The following is a 23579-nucleotide window of genomic DNA, read 5'->3' as shown; positions in this document are numbered from 1 at the left end:
TGAAGTTACCAACAATAACAGACACACTTCCGGTGTATTGTTTTCCAATGCAGTACTTTTATTTTGTTGAATATATAGGGATTGATGATTTATAAAGAAAACAACAACAATACTTTGACATAAAGAGCGTAATAGATAGATAGATAGATAGATAGATAGATAGATAGATAGATAGATACTGGACAGAGGACAGAAACAAAAATTTAAAGATGTGAATATCAGCAGTCAGACAGAGCACATTAAATCCAAGCCTTTAACTTTTTTCATAAATGTATACATATATGTTGGACTGTAAATTCTGCTAGAATCACTAATTGTCATTCACCAAATTAATTTCAAAGCTACACAGTAAATTTACACCACAGCAGTGCATTTGGAGGCAGCCTGTACCGCTTTAAAAATGAAAATCCCACGCTTTTAACTTTACTTTTAACAGACTAAACTGCTTTGTCATTTTTGATCAAATGGAGCATTTAATTTTATTGCCTACAGTGTCACATGTATAGTTTTATTAGTTTCAGTTTGAAGTTGTAACCTACCAGTACGTATTAATGAGGAACTATATTATATTGAATTAGAAATCAAACCTCTGTGTGAATTTCTTATTTTACCACTTTAATTGTTGATTCAGTGAGTAATGGGCTTTATTTAAAATTAAAATATAAACATTTTGAGTTTACTTAAAGTCCACCCTCCAGCTTTTAATATGGAACCTCAAATATACGTTGCCTTGGAAACCGGAAATAATACTGCACATTTTTTTGTTTAGTTTGACGGACTGGATGCAAGAAGCCACGTCACTTCTTTTATACGGTCACGAAGAGTAGAGCGCCATCTAGTGGCTGAAATCAGAGCATGGGCGTGTTGCTTTTTTTTTTTTTTTTTTTTTTTTTTGAGGGGTTTCTAAAATTAGAACCTAAATTTGAGTTTGTGTCAGTATTGAGACATGTTTAGGAAGTTTTGGATCTAACCGTATAAAATGTTCGAGTTAGATTTTTTTTTCTTTATATTTGACTGTCATGGATAAGGAGAACATGTCCTGTCACTGTTTATATGTCTACTATTAATAAGCAGTGGTCTAAAACCAGCCAAGAGTTACCTTTGAAGCAGGTTTTACTAGATAAATCAATAAACTTGTAGATGTGGCTTTTATTTATTTATTTTTTCTCGGTAGTTCTCTACTTAATTTGACACACTACTTAATTTGCTCTTGACTCAAACATTTAAGTGAAAATAATTAATTTGATTATTTACCTATTTCACTTCAATTAATTTTGGAGGCAGCAGTTGAAGATTAGTTTAGCTGATTCTTAACCATTTATTTTATTTGGGTTTATTTGAATGTGTTTATCATTCTCAGCTTTACTCATCTTTGTCTTTGGTAAACATAACAGAGACATTTGAAGCTATCATACTAATTTTGAAGTTAGACCAGTAATAAAAATACTCGACTATGACTCAACTGTTTTTGTTTTTTGTTTTTGTTTTTTTTTCTAATCAAGTGAGAGAAACAGTTTCACTGAGACAGAGTACAGCTTTATTAAAGTCAAACTTCAGGCATGTCTGAACTCTTCAAACTCAACTTTAGAATGAAAAAGGACAGAATCAATAGTCTCAAATAAAAAGACAGTCATGTACAAAAAGAGTGTTGTCCCAACAGTCACACACATTTAGAAGCAGAATTGTACAGGCAATAGCACGCCACAGTAACATGATCCTATGCAAGTTCAATGCAAACTATTTACAAGTCTTCAACAATATGCAATATGCAATAACACAGGTTGAACAGTAATCAACATGGTATTTTGTGTTCATCCACGTTTTAATTGAAGCAACACCAAGAGAGATAGATATGACCCCAGTTAGAATTACTGTAAGCAATTTTTACTACATGTAAAAAGAGATGAGTGCTTATGAAACTTGAATTTCTTTATTCCAACACTATTCCTCCTCTTGACAGCATGTCAATCAAAAACCTCAATGACGGTCAGCAACATTGCACAAAAACCAGAAGACATCACAGTGAACTGAAACATACCCTTCAGACATGGGAGGGAGGGAGGAGGGGAGAGGGTCACTAAATTTATAAGTTGAAAATATGTTTTAGAAAAATTCTGGACACTTAGAAAAAAAAAATCCTTCTCCTCGGGCTTTATAAGGGTCACTTAAAATGAGAACCAACATGCTGTCTTCTCAGAAATGTGGTCACTACACAAGAATGAGCCAACAAAAACAGAATATACATCAGATACTATATTAAGTAAATGAAATGATGCCACACACTGGGACACATAAATTAGGCATACATAATACTGCTGCTGTATCAGCTGAGAAAGGCAGAGGACAAACGTGTTAATATTAATGTCAGACTGGCACAAAATGATTTGTGTTCATGCGGTCTGGAGGTGCAAAAATAAAGGCTGTTCGGTTACATGGAATTTCTGTGCAATTGGACAAAAAAAAAAAAAAAAGACAATACACAAATAAAACCAAACTATTGGCGTTAAAATAAAAAATATAGACTCTCCAACTGATTAAAAAAAAAGGGATTCAATCTGTGTCTCCTCTCCGCTGTGAAGAGTCTCACGTCGGGCAGATGGATTTTGAGTTTATGTGCCTCAGATGAACAGCTGTCACCTCGCGTGGGTTAGGAAAAGGCCTGCAAGCCGGACTACACCTTGTTTTCTGAAGTTTGATACACACACCATAAGCCGTACACACAGACTCAAATCTGTAAGAGGACAGTCTTAAAATCGATGTATGAATGCCATATAAAAATACATTAATAAATAAAAAAATAAAGAAAGTCAAATAATGAATAAAAAGGAAATTCAAGTTTAGACGGTTTTAACACGCAGACCGTTTTGAGTATGTCAAAGTGCCTTAATGACGCACCCACCTGATGAGCTGTGTGAACTACAGCAAGTACTGGAATGGCCTAATTCCTACAACTATCTACTGAATGTCTATCTAACAAAATGCTGCTCGCCTCGTCTCTGAATGCTGCAATTTGGCAAATTTGGGAGCAGAGTGTACTCATATAAGGAGAATAAATCACAATAGCCCATTCGGATGTAACTATTTTGTCACTTTTCTGCAAATTCAACTACTGTATGTGTTAGGGAGGGATTTGACTTCATTGGCACCATTTCATCCCGTTGTTTGATGAGTGACTTTTTGACACTGATCATCCCGGGAGTCTCTTCCAATGTCTTCCAGGACAGAAAACACAAACACAGTCATGTAACCGAGAGAAGAATTACAAGTGTAGGTTCGGCATGACTGCAAATAAGCTTCGTGCCATCGTGATAAAGTTTGAGTCCAGGCTAAAACAGCGTCAAACTGCTCCAACTGGGGGGGAAAAAACTGTATATTCCAATACTGAACTGCTTTACACTGTTTTAACACAAATACAGTGAGTCACGATACAGGTCGATGAGCAGCGGCTGTTACCAAATGTGGAATCATTACACCAATATAAAAACAGAAAATGTACGCAATGACTACATATAGATAAACAAATTATGTAAAAACTCCCCATGTTTTTTTTTTTCTAGTCTGTTTCACTTGAACCGTGGTGAAGAGGGAGACAACTTACTTACTTACTGCACTGGTGTCTGTAACAGAAACTGACTGGTATAAAATATGGTGTAATAATAAATACAAAAAATTGGATTTGACAGATGAGCGATTAAAAACACTGTACACAAGTTTGCAACATTATTTTGTACATTATACTGGACTGCTGTAGAGCCGCTTCGCCTCCTGCTTGATATAAAACCCAGCCTTGTAGATGCTCTCGAGGTTGTTCACTGCAGTGAGGATGAAGAGCGGCCGAGGCAGACGGCGGACCGACTCCATCTGACCCCGGCTGACGCTGAGGGTGTTTCTTTAGCTAAAACGGGAGGAGAGGCTAAGAGGCCAAGTTGGCAGTCATTCCTATTTGTGCCATAAACAGCATTTAGGACACTTTCCCCCCCAGAAACCGTGCCCGGCGCTCCCACTGTTTCGACTTCTGACCGAGAGAAAAAGGTTACAACACAGTTTAAATTTTTCAACATTACTACAGAAGAAGAAGAGGTATCCATTTTTAAAACATGTACACTTGTCATATGTTTCTTTTTATATACATTTCTGTATATGTATGACCTACCTAAATCGTGTAGCGATAAGCCGTGTGAAAGTGCTTCAGAAAAAGTTTGGCAAAACCAATGGAAAAACAAAAGCAATAGCGGTCACAGTACACAATGTTACAGAAATGGACTGCGTTTGGGCTGCCGGTGCTGCAGCCACAGTCAAAGCGACGTGATCCCTTAAGGCCAATTAACAATACTTCAAGACAGCACCAGTGATCACAAGCTGGGCCCCTCCATCCAGAATACTAGTCTAGTACACTGTAACAGTAACTGATAGGAGAACATGTGGAACTGAACTTATAAGACCATTCAAAAACAACAACAACAAAAAAAAAACAAAGTATTTGTCCTCTTGTTAAAAAAAAAAGGAAATGCATTCAGCGTTTCCTTCTTACAGGAACAACCAGAGAGGCAAGACTGTGATTGCTGCTGGCGCTTTACCGCTCTGTCCCTCCTGCTCTTTAGTACTTTACAATATTATGAGCCAATTATGTACACAATGGCGAGTGAGACTGGCAATATGAAAATCACAAGTACTTTTGTAATGTCATACCATTACACTATATACCATTATAATTTCACCTTAATAGGACTATTTTCACAAGGAGGTCTGCGTAATGCATTACACCTAAACAAACAAACATAATACACCACTCACTGAGATGAAGTGAGAGAATCTGTCTGTAAACATTAACAAACATAGATACTGTATATAATTATATTCATCATCTATACTCATAAGTATATTAAAACCATGTCTAAGGAAGGTTGGAATGTAGTGTGGTCCTGAAAAATTGCACAAATCGGTCGCCCCGCCCCTCCCCTTTCTCAAAGAAGAGATAAATAGAATGATAGATCACATCTGGAGTGATGATCGCTGTGGAAGAGAGTGTTACGGATTGGCTCTGCGTGGTCACCGCGCCATAAAGCCATCTGCGTGGGAGATGCAAACAGGCCCCCGAGCGACCACAACTCACAGCAGGTAAACAAGGAGAAGAGCAGCGTGGTGGAGAGGTTCAGCTTTACATTTCTCTCTCTCTCTCTCTCTCTTTCTCTCTCTCTCTTTCCCCACCTCCCTCATTGAGTTCTTCAAAGTGCCGGTAACTGACAATGTAACAACACGTACAATTCCACAGCTGTAAAAATAAAAATTAAAATCAAAAATTAAAAATAAAAATAAGAAAATAAAAACAAACAAAAATAATAACACAATGAGGTGGTGGTCTGGGCCTTCCGCTGGGCTTAGACTGACGGTAGAGAGTGTTAGTGGTGTGGTTTTTTTTCTTTTTTTTCATGGCTAGAGAGGAGAGAACGACGCACCGTGATGCCCGGTCACCTCCCCTGCCGACACTCCAGACCAATGTCAAATCAATCCGCTCACGCCACGGCGGCAACGAGGTGTTCATCTGTGTGTCTCAGCCCTCAACAGCGGCTGGTCAAAAAGCACTGTATTCCCTTTCAGAGTGCACTGCTTCGGGTCAGAGATGGACTGGGTGGGGAGCCCGGCGAGGCTCCGGCCGACAGGGAGCGCACTGTACAGGGAATGAGGTATTGAGGGAGCTGCAGCGTCACTCTGCGGCCAGCTGGCCTGGCTCCACCTTGGGCTCCTCTTTGACCCTGACCGGGCTCAGACTGGGACTGCGTGGCTGGGTCAAGTTGGGGTTGGAGCCCAGGGGACTGAGGGGGTTGTGACTGGAGCAGCAGGGACGGCCCTCCAGGGATGAAGGGGTGAGGGCTCCCGCCTCGTGGTCCCGGCAGAAGGAGCGAGGACAGAAGTCGCAGAGGGAGGAGGCTGGGGCGCCGCACACGCTGCAGTCGTGCCATGGACACTCCCAACGACCTGCCAATGGGGAAAGAGATTATTATAAAGATGCAGTGCAGAGCAGAAGGTAAAGCATATGTTATATTAATTCTAAGGGAACTTTTTTTTTTTTTTTTTTACCAGGTAGTACCTGCTACAAAAAAACAGGTGACATTGTTTACATTAGCAGAGGTCCAGGACCGCATGTTTCACCTCTAGATTAACTCGTGTATCGGGGTGTGAACTTTTGGATTAAAATTGATTCAGTTCAATTCATGTTTCACTAGCTGACAATTCAATTTAAGAACAGTTTCACGGTTTGCAAACTACAATTCAACTAAATACTTTTAGCCAAAAGCAGAAATTCATTAATTAACAGGTGCAGTGAAATAAGACCTTTATCTTCTGAAATGTAAAAAGTTACAAATCAAACACCAGAATTACTAAAACATTATTTTGTAGTATTCTGTTGGATCACCAACTTAACTGTGTTTTTTTAAGAATCATGAATTTATTCAAAGAATATCAATTCAAGTCAATGTCAGAGTGATTCATTCTACATTCATTCTACATTAATTTCTTTCAGCAGATCGTCAATTTTTGCTACTGTAATGCTTGAAATTTCCCCACTGTGGGACTAATAAAGGAATATCTTATCTTATCTTTGAATTGGGATACTTTATTATCAGTGCTTTGATGTAAATAGTGAATTGTGACATCCCTACTGATGTCACAATCTTTCAGTCTGATTGAAACGCAGCGTATTCTCCGATGTTGCGCCCCAACAGTATGAACATCAGCCAGAGTCCAATCGAAAAGATGGTGATTAATTGGTAATTGATATAGCTCCCAGGCGGCACGGTGGTGTAGTGGTTAGCACTGTCACCTCGCAGCAAGAAGGTCCAGGGTTCAATTCCTTGGCCAGGGTCCTTTCTGTGTGGAGTCTGTATATTCTCCCGGCGTCTGCGTGGGTTTCCGCCGGGAGCAAAGACATGCAGGTCAGGTAAACTGGACATACTACATTTCCCCTGGGTGTGAATGTGCGAGTGAATGTGCTTGTTTGTCTGCCTGGCCTGTGATGGACTGGTGACCTGTCCAGGGTCCGCCCAATGAGCGCTGGGACGGGCTCCAGCTCCCCCCGTGACCCTTTCAAGGACAGTATTACTGCTTACAAGTTTCACAGATTATTTTGCCTTTACCGTATGGGGGCTTGGTGAGGTTGAGACACAGCAGGTGATATGCTTTCGGACAGTCCTTCCTGTCACACATCACCAGCTCCCCTCCCTCTCCGCAGCAGAAACAGAAGTACTCGTGTGTGTGTTTGCCCTCTGGCCGCAGCTTCCGCTTTTTGGGCTTCAGCTTAGCATTCCTGGCCTTCTCCTCTTTCTCCATCACCACTGCACTCTGGAGGGGCACAGTTGGGATGAACAAACAAAAAAAAAAAAGCATTACAAATAAGAAATAAAGACATGTTTGGCTTGTGCTGACCACAGGATCACTGTCTGATTATAGTAATGATGATGAGGTGTTTCCCACCGTTGGCTGCACCCCTAGAAATCCAGAGCAGTTGTCCGCTCCACAGTGGCAAGATGTTCTCCTGTTGCCCACACAGTGCAAGTTGTAGTTGAACGTCAGCTCTGTGCCTGAGGGAAACGCCAGGGACAGCATTCACATCAAAAGGATCATCTCACTTGGTGTGGGCGTTACGCATGTGCAATATGGCGATGGAGCATGAGCATGTAATACACTGTATAATGTGTACATGTGTATATGCAAGATGGAGACGTACGCAAACGCCTGCTTTGCATGTGTATGCTTTATGTTTGTGTGTTTACGTGTGGACTCACCAGCCTCGATATCACACAGGGCGAAGAGTCCTATGCGAACGTCCCCGTTTACTGTCCATTTCTGGGTCTCACAGTTGGGGCTGCAGCTATGGTTCATGAATCGAGAGGAGTTTCCCTTGGGCCCTGCGTCGATCACTCGATCCTGGGGGGGGGACAGCAGATCTTTTAGACGGCAGGTCTTTACAATATGCTTGGCAGGTGGTTGAACATCGGCCAGTTTCTATACCTTAGTGAGAGTGAGCATGTAGAAGTTAGTCACGTGATTCTCATGGGCGCGCTTGATCCGCTGCTGGCACTCCTCCGAGTCGATCACCTCTCCCACGTACTCCGTCACAAAGTCTCCCTGCAGAGCGCATTGCATTACATTTTTTTACACTGCATTTTAAACATTTTGCACGATGCCTTACCTGTTTGTTCGTTGTAAATCACTCTGGATAAGTATCTTGCTCAAGGACACTTGAGCTCTTGAACACAAGGATGTTACAGTACTGGACCTGTGACCTTCATATGTTCATGAACAGTTCAAAAAAATGCTCAACCCACACTAAAATATCTTGAATACTGCGTGCTCAAAATATGAAACAGAAACAAAGAGTTCAGGACAGGACTCCAATAGTAATATCTTTATTGCAGCACAAAATGGAAGTAAAGATATTATTATTGGAGTGCTGTCCTGACCTCTATTGCATCTTCATATGTTCACCTTCTCATTATGCTCATTTTTAGTTTTTTTTTTTTTTGCTTTTGAAGCCTCAAAATATATTTTGAGGTTGCAATCCCTGTGCTTTGTCCTGGGACAGTCTCTAATCACCAGGCAACCCTGATGTCCCCCAATTTTTCTAGCCAAACAGATGGTAACTATTGTAAAATATTTGACAAAATTTCACTGGTGGCTGGTGGTAAGTTCACCCCATGCATACTGCCGTCTAACTAAACACATGGGTGAGAATTGTGCCACTAAACTGTAACTGATGGCTCTGAACATCACCATTCTTTTAGTTTACACCAGGTTTATTACATGTGCAGCCCTTTGACACATTACTTTGTCATTCATCGGTCTTGCATGTCAATGAGAATGGTGATCAGCCCTGAAATTAACATTGGCCTGATAACAGCTATTTTGAATTTTTACTCTTTTATTGCATTTCCGTTTTTAATTTTTACTTTTATTATTCTCCTCTGGGTCTCCTGTTGCACCGCAGTGGAAAGGTTTCTACATTTTAACTTCTGTGAAATAAGTACCGTTTGTTTTGAACGACAGCGTATATAGAGACACACAACTATGATACACACCAAACATTTACACTGTCTGACAAATGGATCATAGCAGTACTGTGGGGCAAATGATGGGCTTGGACTTGTAGGAGTTTTTGAGACATTCTTAGTTGATTTTGAAAATGAAATTGATCAAGCCTTTGAACGTTTTTTTTTTTTTTTTTTAACATATGTCACGTTTTGCATATACTAAAGGAGAGAAAAAAAATTCTGACAGCCACTTGTTGCCACATGCTTTGTGGTCAAGAGATTTTGCATTTGTCGTGTTGGGATAAAAAGGACAATTACGCTCAAATTCAAATTGTTTGAGACCAAAGTGTAATCAAAGGAGTCATTCTTAGAGTGCCACTAATCTGTAGTTTGGCTCCTCCATAGTCTACAATGTATCCACATGGATCAAGTGTCAAAGTGTTCACAATTGTCCTTTAACAGACTAACTAACTAAATATACATCAATGACAGCAAAATTCGGAGCCTTTTTTGGGCTGCCTTGTCTGGACATGGGTAAACAAACTGAGCTCAGTGCTCACCTTCCTGAGAGCCTGGTTGGTCCTGAGGCCCCAGCCACGGCCGTCTGTCTTTATAACCTCCGTCTCTGCATAGAGCCGCTTGGAGAAACACTGGTTCTCACAGCTGTCTCCTGCAGGGCACACCTGCCAATGACACCAGCAGGTAAGAAGGGCTATTTTTCATCACCCGTTTCACAGATTTTACTATTCAATCAACTGTTTTAACACAAAGGGACAAACATGTATTCAGACCTGTGGATGACACTCGTACTGGAGCATGCGGTTGAGACACTGGGAGTCGAGGTTGCAAGGATGCTTATCAGTTGGTTTGCAGTTGCATCGGGGGATTTCTGACAGGTCAGCCACATGCACCTGCACTTTCCCCACTGGTTTGTTGGACTGGTACAGGAATCAAAACACCAACATAAGAGGTAACAACATTGGAGACTTTTCACTTTACGATCTTACTGCATGTCAGCTGGTTGGTTTGTTATTGAGTGTGATAATGAAGTGTTTTTACCTTGATGAATTTGTAGGGTGGAGGTTTACGTGAGTTGCGTTCCTGCTCCAGAGCCTCCCTGCTCTCCCTTTGAGCCTTGAGCTCCTGAAATCGCCGGGCTGCTTCCTCCAGGGCTGAAACACACCAAAAGTCTCTTACAAATACAAAATCCCAACTGTTTGCTAGGACTAATGGAAAGATGAAATATAAGGACACTTTGGAAATAAACTCATCGCTATTTCCATATGAGATACCTTTCTTAAAGGTTTTGTTGATGTTGATCTGACCCGTGACAAAGTTCTTGTCGTTTTCTACGTAGGGGAACACGCGGCCCTGGTTGATCCAGTAGTAGTCATGGGAACCAAAGAAGAAGACAGGGAAGTCTCCGATATCGTGGCGAAGGCTCTGGATGTTTGACGGCACCAGGCGAGGGTTGCAGATCTCCGCTGGCCACCACCTGGGAGATGAAAGGGAGAGAGGAAGAGCGTGGGAAACACCAAGTGCAAGGATTACAGCCTAACATCACAGTTGCACAGCCTGCAGGAATTTATGAAAATGCACCATCTTCTTTCCCGCTTACCTGTAGTTGCCTAGTTTGACCCAGACAATTTGTTTGTAGTGAGGTTTCTTCCCTGCCCTGCAATCACTACAGGACCACGCCCCCTCTGGCATCTCCATCTCCAGACACTCTGGGTGGAATGAAGCTGGGCACGAGTCGCAGCACAGCAACTTGCCTCCTACATGTGCATGGATATATGCAAGTGTGTGTGTGTGTGTGTGTGTGTGTGTGTGTGTATTGTGGAAAATAGGTATGCAAAGAGAGGAGCAATATATGATTAGATGATGCACCTTACAATCTGGCCATACTCTGAATCTCATGTGCAGACAAGCCCGAGATATGTCTAAATACACTGTTGGAGCTGCAAAGCAAAATCTATCGGCAACAATGAAAGCATCAATCAGAGTTTCCCAACCTTTGAGTTGGAACATCAAGTGTGGTATGAAATAGGGCACTTGTAAGAAAATCTCTTCATCTAAAATTGCACAAAAAACACCCAAGTATTTTTCTGAAATGAGGCGCTATTGCTAAGAGCTTTTGGCATGCAGGGAGGTTCCTGTGACAGCCATGCAGCATGACTCGGTCTGAAAATGATTGGAAACCCCTGCATGGGGTTGTCATGTCAGTTATAACTTGTACTGCAGCAGTTACGGCGTGTCTGACAATCAGATTCAGAGTACTGTACCAAGACCTGTCTACAGTCAATACATGCAGTAGCACAGAAATGAACCAGCCAGCAAGGTAACCATGAATCACCGGGTTATATTCAAAATAACAACATATTAGCAAAAAGCTGGCATGCAGCCCTGCCAGTAAAGCAAATTGTTCCCATCACACGTACCACATCCCGCACAGACCAGCTTGCATGGAATCGTTTTTTAACAAAATATCGTTACTGGCCAAATTGTTTTTTTTTTTTTTTTGCTTTTAAGAAATAACAGGCAGTACAACTACAACATCAGAGTGATAAACTTCAAAGGTATCATTTGTGGATTCTATGATGTTTGAAATTCTTTGCCGTTTTGAAGTATCTGGTCTTGATTGGGAGTATGTTTCATGATTCATTCCATCCAAGTCAGGTCACAGCTCAAGAAATGGGGGTGAGACAAAACTTCCTGATAATTTCAGTCAAAAATAAAACTTAGTTGCAGTCAGCATAAAAGAGGTGAGGTTGGACAAGGCCTTAAAAAACAGAACAAGCCCAGAGTGCTGAAGCAGAGAAGCAGTGTGCCTCCAGCAGCGATAAGCCCCACATACCACGGAGAGAAGCTAAACTAACCCAGAGAATCCACTTTCAATAAATACACAATTAGGGCACTGTAGTATAACTACTGCAGCCTGAATCTCCAATTAAAATTTTCCAATAGAGAAAAAAGCAAGTTTGTTCACTGTAAAATTAACCAAGATTGCTTTCAGTTTATCAATGAGTGAAAGCATTCACAGATATTCACAAAAACTGATTAATTCACAACCATGTGAGAGCAGTTTCATGCATAGCAAAAAGGGATGCACCGATTTATCAGTGGATATTGGTACTGGCCAATATTGGCCATATTGATTGCCATTCAGTGACTGACATTCACAGATGAATGGCCGATGTTTATCCATCTATTTTTGTCCAGACTAATGGTGATAAGATCTGTTGATGGAAAAAAAAAATTCTTTGGACTGGACAAACAACTTCTATGGGATGCCTCAAAAGGGTTTTCATTATTATTGTTATTATTATTATTATGCTTATTATTGTTTTTGTTATTATTATGCCCGTCAATTAGAAAATGACAAACTGCGGCTACAACCAGTGTGTTCCACTACCAGGAACCGACTACTACTGAGTGTCTCTTCTCTTGCTATTACTTTTTAATAATCACTGGCTGATCCCTTAGTTGACTGAGGTGTGAGACCCGTGAAAAATGAAAAATGCCCCCCGTCAAGTGAGAAAAACATGATGCTCTATTTAGAGAGAGTAAACAGCGGCACTGTTGCAGATGACGGAGACACACAACCCACCACATACAGCATAAATCTGCTGTCGGCTCCTTGCTATCATTAAAAGGTTGCATCGAGTTACATAATTATGCGTTCAAGCTCTATTCAGTAAAAATGAGTATCGGGCTAGGACAAATTATGTTTTATATATATATATGTGTGTGTGTGTGTGTGTGTGTGTGTGTGCTATCGGCCCAGAATTTCACAATCGGTGCATCCCAAATAGCATGAACTAATCTCAATCTATTATCTGCAGAAGTTAGGTGTTAGGGAACTTGGCTGAGGTTATTTTGCGCCACTCTGCATTAAAATTAACTGCAGCATTTAACCAGTTAATTAACTTAGCACCTCAAGGCTTTGAAATGAAAGATGCAATAAAAAGGGAAATTAAATAAAAATGGGAGCAGGCACAGACACAAACACATACCAGTGGGACAAGGGAGAAAGAGAAAAACTGTTCAGTTACCTTTCCCAACATTCTTTTTGGTAGCTGACGAAGGAGAGGGAATCATAGGTAATTTCAACTCAGCACGATTTGACTCAGTCAGAAGGTAGTGGGACTTATAGGCATATGAACTTAATATGGTGTCAGTAAGGTCCTGCACTAACAGCCCTACACAAGACACACAGGAAGAGACGGAAGTGAGCCGCAATCAAACTAGAGTGCCAAAATTCCACAAGAGAGAGAACACATACACTCACACACACACACAGACACACATATTGTTAGCACACAAGAGAGAAACACAAGTAAAACAAAAAACGCTTGTCCCAACACACACAGTGGCCTATACAGTGCACTCGACTTACTGTTAAATGGGCAAAAAGGTCCGAAAAGCGCTCATTTTTATCGACTGAGATTGTATTCTCAATATTCATCATCAAGGACAGATGGGATCTTTGTAAGTGGAGTGCAGTGTAACAGCACTGATCATTCATAACATTAGTATTATGATGGAAAACAAACATTACATTTCACAGCACTGCTATTGATGAACAACAATGCCAAACATGAAACATGTAACATTATAGATAAAATACCTATACAAGGTACGAGATGTTTCAATTTTCACTTGTGAAATTGTTACTGCAGTTTTGATTTTATCAACAAATAGCTATTTTCTGCAAAGGTTGTTTTCAAGAAGAGAAGGTTACAACGCCCAAGTAAAGGACACTGAAATCATGGGTGGGATGGCGAAGTCCTGTTGAAGATCCAATGTGGTTTCCAAGTAAGAAAAAATGACTGGGGAGTTAGATCACAAGTCTGAAATCAGTCAGAAGCCAGTGAAAATATCCCACTTCTCTGCTCCGCTTGCTCAGAGTCACACACACACTGTTGAATCACCCCTGTGGGAGAGTAATGGCGTTAGTGCGTGACTCCCTGGGGAGGCAAATGCACGGTGCGAGCGCTTACCTCTGGCACAGAGGAAGCACCATCCCACGTTGATGGGGGAGGAGAGCAGGCCGTTCCTCTTGGCACTGCCGTGGTTGCTGCAGATCATGATGTGATGGGTGAGGACCACGCTGCCCGCTGCCACACAGCTGTCTCCCGTGTGATAGGCCACTGGACAGCGGATACAGCGCATCAGACGCCCTGGAGAGGAAGCAAAGGAGAGGGAGAGAAGGAATGAGGATGGATGGACAAATATTTGGCAACAGTTTTATCAAAGAAGCTACACTCAGCTTAAGGGAAACCTCCCTGTTAACAAAAACAGCTCACCCCTCCAGACCGCACGTTCCATGGTCGTGACTCATACAGTAAATAACAGGGTTGAGGAGTTCAGTTACTGTTCAATTAAACATTAGAATAGGCAAGATGCATCTTCTTTTTGGCTTTGAATGTGGTACGATTGGTCAATACAGGATGTTTCCACTAGTTTCGGAAAATGCCTCCTGGGGTTTACATTTTACAGTTCCTGGAGTTTACTGAGAATGATGCGATCCACCCAAAACATCCAGTCAGTTGCAGTGCTGTGAGCAAAAACAACTGAGGAGAAAGGTTGAAGAATATTGGCAAGACTTGCTCAACCAAAATGTGCAGAAGACATAGCTCGTTGCACCTTGAAGCAGGTGGGCTACATCTGAAGAAGACCACCCTGACTTCCACTCGTGTCAGCCAAGCAGAGGATGATGAAGCTAAAGCGAACATGCATAAAAGGACTAAAGAGTGGATGCTTCTTGAAGGGTCACAATTTGGAAATATGGATCCATGAATCCATCCTGTTTGTGACCACAGTACAGGCTTGTGCAACTGTGGCACATGTTCTCAAGGCCTCCTTTCTATGAATGGACCAAACAATGTACATTATTAGGGCTGGATCCAATTAATCCATTTTCTGATTTCAATTGATCTTCATAAAAATTCAGTATGGATTGATTTAATCCCTGAATCGATCATTTAATGTGTTTTTTCCCCTATGGACGCGTGAAACAGTGAGAAAGATGTTTCAGTGAGCAGACAACACACAGATGAGACATTTATAACAGTGTGTGTGTGTGTGTGTGTGAGAGAGAGAGGGGCACAGATAGTGAGTGAGCAAGTATACGTGTGTGTCACTGGAAACCCTGCTAGCCATTGTATCTACAGGTGAGTAGAGCCGGCCACAGCAGACTAAAACTCAGCAGGAACAACACTTGCACCACTGGCAAGCCTTAAGTTGCTGTTAACTATGGGTAAATGTCCCAAACTCCAATGCTTAATTTGTTAATGCTTAACAAATTAACAAATTTAATTAATTTGTTAAACATTAAATAAAGAAATAACAATAACTAATTAAAATCGGTATTCTAAATGAAACCATAACACAATCCCTGACCCAATCTATACAGAATGGAAAATCCAACTGCATCGTGACCTTGTGAATCGGAGTAGAACTGAATTGAGAGGCGAGACATTGTGAAAAGGAATCTAATCAGTGACGATACTGAAGCCTATCCCTAAACATTGTTGATGGCCAGGTCCATCGCTTCCCATTCTCAAATGGATCTCTCGAGCAAGATAATGCGTCATCATTTCTATTTGCTTCCGGAGACATGACAGGGACTTCAGTTTACTCCAGTGGCCTGTGCAGCCCTCAGATCTCCCTCTGCGTTCTGAATGACGTCGGACAGGATGTTTGCAGCATGGGTGCACTGCCAAAAAATCTGCAGGAAATGCCTACTGCTATCAAGTCGACACGGACCAAGAGCGCTGTTGAGATGCACCTGATAGAGCGGCAGCTACTTTTCCTCTTTCTCCTTGTAAATGTAACTGCTCTGGAAAAAAAAAAAAAAACTACTCCCATAACTAATTTCTTTTCCAAGCACTTCTCTCCGACAGAATGACAGTGGCCTCTGCACTCCTTAATCCTTAAGCCTGAATTATAATCAGGGCGTCTACAGGTATCAGAGAGTTACATTAAATATTTTAAAGAACTTTTAAGAAAAATTTAAGACAGATTTTAGCAGGTCAGTATGGAGGCAGTGTTAGGGTCAAGAAGCTGAGAGTATGAGAAATATGTTGACTCTGATGCAGAACAATGTGCCTCTTTTTGACAAGAAATGGAAAAAAAAAAAGACAAATGAAATTAGATACAATGTTCATGTTTGAAATTAAAACTATTCAATGCCTTTTAATGTCTGTTATCTAAGAACCTGTTCTAGGAATGACCTGATAAATGTAATTGACAATGTGCTTTTTAGTTGCTAGTGTTACATCTTCATTCCCACACAGCCTTCCTCACAAATTCAAATAGGAGCTCAGCGATAATGAGCCCTGCCTACCTTTACTGGCCCGCTGCAGGTCTCTCTCCAGGCAGCAGGTTGAGCAGGTGTGCTGCGGGCAGCAGAAGCCTCCACCCGGACTGCTGGTGGTGCCTGGGAGTTTACGGACACAATCCTCGTGGTAGTAGCAGCCGCATCCGGCCACAGAGCAGCGCGTCACCTCCCGTCCCACTGTTTTACAGCTAAAACAAGAGTGATTGCCTGGGAAGATGAGGAGAGAGAACGAGATAAAAAAGCGTTAACAGATTGGAAAGAAACATGAAACAGAGCCGACACAGGGGAGATCAGGGTGTAGAAGTGTTGACTTGTGAACCACAGGGTGTTGTACTCAGGGGGGCCTCACCGTTTCTACATTCCAGGCAGGTGAACTTGCCGTCAGGTAAGGATGTCAGACCGAGACAGTCCAAGTGAAACTGTCTGTTGCAGTCACCTTCACACACCACCAAGCCCTCTCCATACACTTCACAGATCTACGTGCACACACACACACAGACAGTTAAAATCTAATACAGCCCAAAACACGTAAGCTTTTAGACAAAGAAGAGGATAATAAAGATGGATTATGTCCCGCTGCTGACCTGGCATACAGTGTCTCTCTTGCCAGTGTTGCTGCCCTGACGAGAGAGGCTGGAGTCCACAGATTGAGTGTCTGATGCGTCCGCGTCTGCTGCGGCTGGGCTATCTAGACTCTTCCCAAACAAACCCTGCGAGACGCAAAGAGACAGCACATGTTGCCGTTTTGTCTGCACAAATAAACGAATCTCTGCTTTGTGTGCAGTGTGCGTGTGGTGTATGTGAGCGTGTGTTTATGTATGTACACATCGTGTCCCAAGCCAACCTGGGGGTCGTTGAGGCCTCTGGAGTCCGAGTCTGACGTGTCTCTATACTGAGATGAAGCCATCTCCACATCTGTAGAGGCTCGGCTTCGCTTCTTCAGGGGCTTGCAGGCATCTGAGATCTCACTGGCTCCTGGTCACCACGCAAAGGGAGATAAAAAGAATACACTTTTGATCTTTCCAAATACACAGAAGTGCTACTTTAGAGGTGAAAGAAGCAGCGTCTACCTTTCTGTGAGCCTGTCCGCAGTGTGGTCTCAGGAGCTGTCTCAGCCTGTGATGAGATTAAACATGAAGGTCACGTTACTGTAGTAAATTTCATTAAGCAAGTATCAGCTTAGTTTGAGGACAATAGTTTACCCAAAGTCAAAAAATATATTTTCCCCACTTATCCCTAGTGCAGTCTATCCATCCAGAGATTTGTCAAGGTCTCCAGTCTACCGTGATCTTCCTTGTCTCCTAGCAAACTCTATCTATCTGCCCCTGATGATTATGAATTAGGGACGGATAAATGCAGTTTGCTGTTGCTCTTCGGCAAGAAATAGTCCCCAGCTAAATTTTTCACATCTAAGGCTCGTGGATAATGCTGGCTATCCTCATTATTGTTTTAGCAAAGAGTTTCTGCTGTTGAGGTTTTCACAGACTCATTTTTTTGTCGATTTTAGCTCCAAAAACTAACACCCATTCAGCCCCAATGCACCAGTGTGCTGAGCGACAGGGCAACATGACAGCAGATGGGAGATCTTGCCAAGACATACAGAAACTATCTGGAGGGATAGACTGCACTAGGGGTAAGTGGGATTTCTTTCTGTACTTTGGGTTAACTGCTTCTTTAAAAAAGGTGTCGGATACGTACCTGTTCCTTTTTGGTTTTCTTTTTGGGGACGGGATCATTTCCACGCTCAGACTCGGACCTGCTCCTGACTGACCGCCGCTGCTGCTTCCTCTCCTGAGAGCCTGGAAATGAAGTACGAGTGAAACAAGATGTTGTGTGCCTTGCTGCATCCCGCTTGTCAAACATTCAACGAGAAAATGTACTGCATGTCCGTGCGTGCTATACCTTGCGGACTGCTGTGGTGAGAGCCGGGTGAGGAGGTCTGCTGTACCTCCTCACTTCTGCGACTGGCAGGGGAGCCTCGTCTTTCCTCCCCATCTTCCTCTGCATCATCCCCTTCTTCCTCCTCCTCTGGACTGGGTTCAGGTTTTGCTCCGCAGTCCTGCTAAACGAAAAAAATAAAATCAACGCTCAAATATCAGCTTCCAACAGCGATGATACTGGCACATCTGACATGTTTCTGTCTGCCTGGCTGACACCAACCTCAGGTGAGCAGTATCCCAGGTCGGTCTGCCTTGTCTCTCCCTTCGCTCTCTCCTCCCTGTCTTCTTCTTTTTCTTTTTTGGGAGAGGAAACTACTTTTTTCTGCAAGAGAGGCCAGTCACACTTGGTGATCTCCACATTCAGCTTCTTCATGGTGATGGACAGGGGCAGCAGCTTCCTTGCCGCCGCTGTTTTCCATGCCCTCACCGGTGGCGGGGACTCCGGACGTGCTCGTGCCTCAGAAGCGGAGTTCTGTTTAGGGGAGCTGGACTGATTGGCATCCCCCCTCTGGTTCTTCTCTCCATTTGAAGCCTGGGAGTTGGCGGAGTCACTTGTATTTGTGATACTGCACTGTCTCCGAGGCAGCTGTCGGCGTGGTTGCTGCTCTCTGTCTGGTGAAGTAACTTTGCCGTCTTCCTTCTTACTGGCCGAACTGCTGGAGCGCTGCGTGCGTTTTTCAGCTCTGATGTTGGTCTTCTTGGTGGGCGGGGGCTCGTTGGGATCCGGGTCCACGTAGATGAAGGTGTAGTTGTCGATGCGTTCTTGTCGTGTCATTAGGAAGGCATCTTCAGCATGGCCTACACCAACCTCCCACTGAGTACGCTCCCTCTGAGGAATTGGCTTCATAAGCTGGAGATGCACCAAACATTCACAAGTCAGCTCAAAAAAGCTTTAATTGAGCTCATAGGCTAAACATTTTAGAAACATGATGTTCCTGTATATGCCAAACACGCTTAACCTGTTATACGTTTCATTTAAAAAATTAACATTTTTTTTTTACCATTTGAAGTACAACTCATTGTATATTATGTTTATTTTGGAATGCTTATCTGCCAAATTTTGTTAGCTAGATCTGGACGTGCTCGTACTTTGTGTCTCTCTGCAGGGTTTGTGGTCTTGCGCAGTGTCTCAGACTGCAGTTCCTCAAACTGGTGCTCCCCTTGGTATATGACTATCCTCTTCTCATGGATCCACGCTCGCTCAGCCACACTGCCAAAGAACTGGACGTGATATTCCCTATGACCTGCGCATCAAAAGAGAAAGTCAGACTAACAAGCTGTACATAATGAATACGGTGTATGGTGTTACAGGCGCAAGTCCATGAATACAAGGCAGTAAGCGGTCGATGACAGCTGATGATGTGGGTGTGTGGTGCATTTGGAGCCTTACCTCTGGTGTTGATGCGTGTGTGGACCTTCATCTGCGGGTCAGAGGAGACCATGCAGGGCCACCAGGGGTAGGTGCCCACCTTGGACCACACCAGATCTCCTATCACAAACTCCTTACAGAAGCCTGTCTCTTGGATCACTGATGGGTGATGGACCTTTGGAACCTAATAGTGAACATGACCACATCACCAATATTCTTTAGTAACCCAACAAATACATTACCATGACGCATATTTACATTCATCAGTGACTGGTTCAGAAGTCAAACTCTTCTATGCAGAATGAACAAATCCGCTCTTGCCTTTGGTGTCTTTGGCTCAGCTTTGATGACGGTCTTCTGAGGCTTCTCTGGCTGAGCGGCGGGTTGCTCTCTAGGTTGAGGCTGGACATGAGTGTCCTCTGTCTGGCCTGTCGTACCTGCCTGTGGTTGGCTCTGGTCCAACCCCCGTTCCTTGACCTGCACCTGCAGTCTTGCACTCTTTTTCCTCTTCTCCTTCTTCCTCTCGTGTCTGCGCTGCATCTGTGCGGCCTCGTTCTTCTGAGACTCCTGCTGAAGATTTGAGAGGAGGAAAGGAAAACACTGGCGGTGAGACATCAGTTAACTATATTACTGTTTGCTGAAATCACTTTTTCTATGAGTGTTTGTCTAGCCAGCTTGAGCAAGCCTGCCCTACCTGCAGCTCCTGCAGCAAATCTCCACATAAAGCAGACTCAAACAGCTCTTTGCCATTCTGATACGTCTTTATGATCTTCAGCTTGATCTCTGGAGAGCTGGTTTTCTTCAGCACCCCGCTGGGGGCGGTAGACGGGGTGTGGGGGGGCTGAGAAGAGGGGGTACTGTCCAGCAGGGAGGGGGGAGGGCTTGAGGAGGGCAGGAGTAACGGGGGAGGAGGGGGAAGTGTGTGGGTCATAATATGAGGCGTCTGGGGCAGGTGATGCTGTGAGGGCAGCGGTGGAGGGCTTTGGGGGTGTGGGTGAGCGTGAGGGTGGGGCTGTATGTGTGGCGGGTTTGGGTGGTAGTGGTGTGCATGGTGGTGGTGGGGGTGGTGGTGGAGATGCGGGTGATGTGAGGGCAGTGGTGGAGACACAGGAGACAGTGGTCTCTCCTGGAGGCCTGGGCCTCTCAGTACCGTCCCCTCCCCTGGCATGAGGCCGTGCTCTCCGTAGCTCCGTATGGCCCCGTACCCGTTGGCCGAGCCATTTGGGAACTGTGAGTACATGGAGAACTTGGCCTGTGGTTCGTACATGCCCAGACCTGGCGGGTAGCCGTTGGAGACCTGGGGCATGTCCTCCGAGGCTGAAGGGGGATACGAAAACTCTGCTTCCAGGGCAGCATCGTAGGAGGGACCTCCATCCTCACCCGGATCACTACCGGTGTCGTAGGTGCCCTCCTGTCGGATGTTGGCTGAGTCAATGAGCTGAGGGGGTTGCTGAATTGTATTTCCCATGATCCCTTGCATGAAAGAGAAGGAGAAATCCATTGTTGTGCTCCTGCATCCTTAACTGTCTTTTTCTCTGACTGGACCTGTTGACAGAAAGTGACAGAGTTAACCAACAGGAAAGCAGACCTGGCTTAAAAAAAACAATACTGCATCAACAACTAGAACAAATCAAGACTGACACACTGCCCCAAGAGTTTGTGTAATATCATCTTATTCATCTGCTATGTAGCTCTGACAAAAACTAAGAACCACAATCCAATCACTAAATATATGTCCCACTTATTCTCCACCACAGCAGATGAGCAAACAGAACAGCCATAAAACAGTTACTAGTGGCTCACAGAATGGTCTGAATGGGAAACACCTGCTGACAAGACGTGGGCAAAGAAATTCCCACTGTTTTGCAAAACAAATCCTCAGCGCACATCAATATCAATTAGATTATGGGCTACATATTCTCAAAGCACAAAACAAATATTGCCAACAGCTCCTAGTTGTGGCTGAGAAAGAGGGGGACTTCACTTTGCTTGCTATCAGTCCTCAGTATAATGCATCTATTCCACAGTCTAGTGCTTGTTATATTTCCTTTACTGTTTTTATTACAAATCTTCAAAAACACATGGTATACGCAGGCCTAATAACAACAAAACAAAGAGCAGTTTTCAGCACCTGATTTGCCCTCTAAACGTTTTCTTGGCTATTTGAATCCCTGTGCAGATTAATCACATCAAAACGTCAAAATACAATCACGCCTGTATGGCCACAGTGTAAATACTAATCCACTGATTGCGATTTAATTTGAAACACACATCCAGGCTGCCCACCACACGATGAATAACGGGGATGTAAACATCCATATGGTGTCGCCGAACGTGCGCTACCTGCATGCATTTGGGATATTTCCCCTTATTTTCTGCTCATCTCCAATGTTGCACACACTGATACCTTGATACAATTGTGTCGTTACATTTGAAAATGACTGCGCAGACAAAATGTTTCACTGAATGATCTTACACTGCGATGTTACTGGTAGCTAGCCTGAAGCTACCTGGCATAAATGGGATTGTCTTGTAAAAATGTGCAGCGTTTTTCTCTGTTTGAAAACGCGTACGAGACGGCGAGGTGATATTCGTCTGTTCGTACGCGTGATACACTGTTTCAAATGTTGTTTTTCATGTGTGTGCATGAGACATGAAACACAAGATGAAAGGGAAGCTAACGTTAGCTATGCTACATTGTTGCCAACATGGCTGCCTTTTGCCCCTTTAAATCAAATTGTCTGGCGTGATTATACCTCCATCACTGGTTTGAGGGGAAAATGCTTAAAAATAAACTACGACTAAGCGTCCATTCACCGGGATACAAGCATAAACACAATGGCAAAACACGCGTATCATTAGAGAGAAAGACATGCAGAGCAGTTTCGATGCTCAGGCGAGAGATGCAGTGAAATAAAATGTCAATACCTTCAGCGTGTCCCATTCTAAACACATACACCAGGTAGCAGCGTTTCCTCGTATAATCTGTATAAAAATGAAAAAATAAAATAAAAAAAATCGTGGAAAACTGATAAAAGCGCAGGCCTCCCCGTTTAACGCGATTCTGGACAGAAGGGGGTTTACGGTATCTGATCGCTACCCAATCCCATTGCTTGGCTCTTTCTGAATCTTGGGACTATGGCATTTCGTGAAACCTTGCTAGAGAGATATGTTCAACTCTCGCCCCCTACGTAGCCTTTTTTTTAATATCTCTAGCTCCCTCTTCCTCTGGCTAACAAAAGCACCCTGCTTTGGGCCTTGTCGGTCTCCGCTCAGCGCCAAATCACAAGCTCCCGATTGGAGGGGTCATTAGGCGCACACCGGGATGTGTAGTTTAGTTCAGATATCATATCAAGTCTAATAAAAATACACCGGAAAAAAGCCCCCGTGGGGTGATCAATCTCAGCGGCCCAAAATAAAAGTCACGGGAGATGTTGGAGCTATACTGAAATGAAAGAGGAAATGTATGTGTCACATTTCCTTTAAAACGGGCGATGTGCAAAATTCACCAGAAGGGAAATAATTGACAAGAACGTCATTATTATGTATCGGGGAACTCAGAGGGGAATGTTTCTAATGTAATGGGTGAAGTGCATGAAATAACAGTTTTGAAACATTTTAACCTAACCACAAAGCTACGCAGATGCGGTATGTTTGCAGTCCAGTCTCTGATTGGCTTTTATAGTGGACGTAACCCTCCCATGGATGTATTACCCTCCTCGCCTGATCTGTATCGGAGAGGGGGAAAAGTAAAAGACCTCTCACTCTGGCCGATTGTCTGGAACCACAAACCACGCTGACCAGAGTGTAATGTATAGAGCGCTCACAGGTACGCGCTGTGTAGTGAGTGCCCAGTAATGGCTAATTTTGAGACGCTTTGCTCGTAAAGGCATGAATCA

The 23579-nt window shown here is 43.3% G+C and overlaps 1 protein-coding gene across 4 annotated transcripts; it reads right to left on the bottom strand.

Moving 5' to 3' along the window:
- Positions 1-1514: 1514 nt before the first annotated feature.
- Positions 1515-23072, bottom strand: nsd3 (nuclear receptor binding SET domain protein 3). 4 transcript variants are annotated; one of them, XM_030059981.1, is made up of 25 exons: positions 22609-23072; positions 20375-21225; positions 20002-20250; positions 19702-19864; positions 19401-19555; positions 18532-19161; positions 18274-18433; positions 18070-18170; positions 17442-17487; positions 17216-17346; positions 16956-17081; positions 16721-16847; positions 16378-16578; positions 14030-14209; positions 13082-13228; positions 10648-10804; positions 10322-10524; positions 10089-10201; positions 9821-9967; positions 9590-9712; positions 8011-8127; positions 7785-7926; positions 7474-7580; positions 7137-7341; positions 1515-5976 (listed from the first exon to the last, which is right to left on the bottom strand). In XM_030059981.1, the coding sequence occupies exons 2-25, from the start codon at positions 21179-21181 to the stop codon at positions 5705-5707; spliced, it is 4809 nt and encodes a 1602-aa protein (XP_029915841.1). In that variant the 5' UTR covers positions 21182-21225; positions 22609-23072; the 3' UTR covers positions 1515-5704. The 4 variants fall into 4 exon arrangements, with proteins under 4 accessions (XP_029915841.1, XP_029915842.1, XP_029915843.1 ...); XM_030059982.1 differs by having other exon boundaries at positions 18274-18430; XM_030059983.1 differs by having other exon boundaries at positions 20002-20247.
- Positions 23073-23579: the final 507 nt, after the last annotated feature.

Source organism: Myripristis murdjan, chromosome 9, assembly GCF_902150065.1.
Source record: "Myripristis murdjan chromosome 9, fMyrMur1.1, whole genome shotgun sequence".
Classification (NCBI taxonomy): domain Eukaryota; kingdom Metazoa; phylum Chordata; class Actinopteri; order Holocentriformes; family Holocentridae; genus Myripristis; species Myripristis murdjan.
This window is presented reverse-complemented; position numbering and strand designations above follow the sequence as displayed.

What these genes read in the sequence shown, in the direction of transcription:
- nsd3 (XM_030059981.1), bottom strand. Translation starts at nt 21,181, where the DNA reads ATGGATTTCTCCTTCTCTTTCATGCAAGGGATCATGGGAAATACAATT. An exon ending in CAAAAAGAATGTTGGGAAAG is followed by an intron (nt 10,805 to 13,081) that starts GTAACTGAACAG and finishes ATGCACATGTAG; the next exon opens with GAGGCAAGTTGCTGTGCTGC. An exon ending in CCTGTGTGATATCGAGGCTG is followed by an intron (nt 7,581 to 7,784) that starts GTGAGTCCACAC and finishes CGTTTCCCTCAG; the next exon opens with GCACAGAGCTGACGTTCAAC.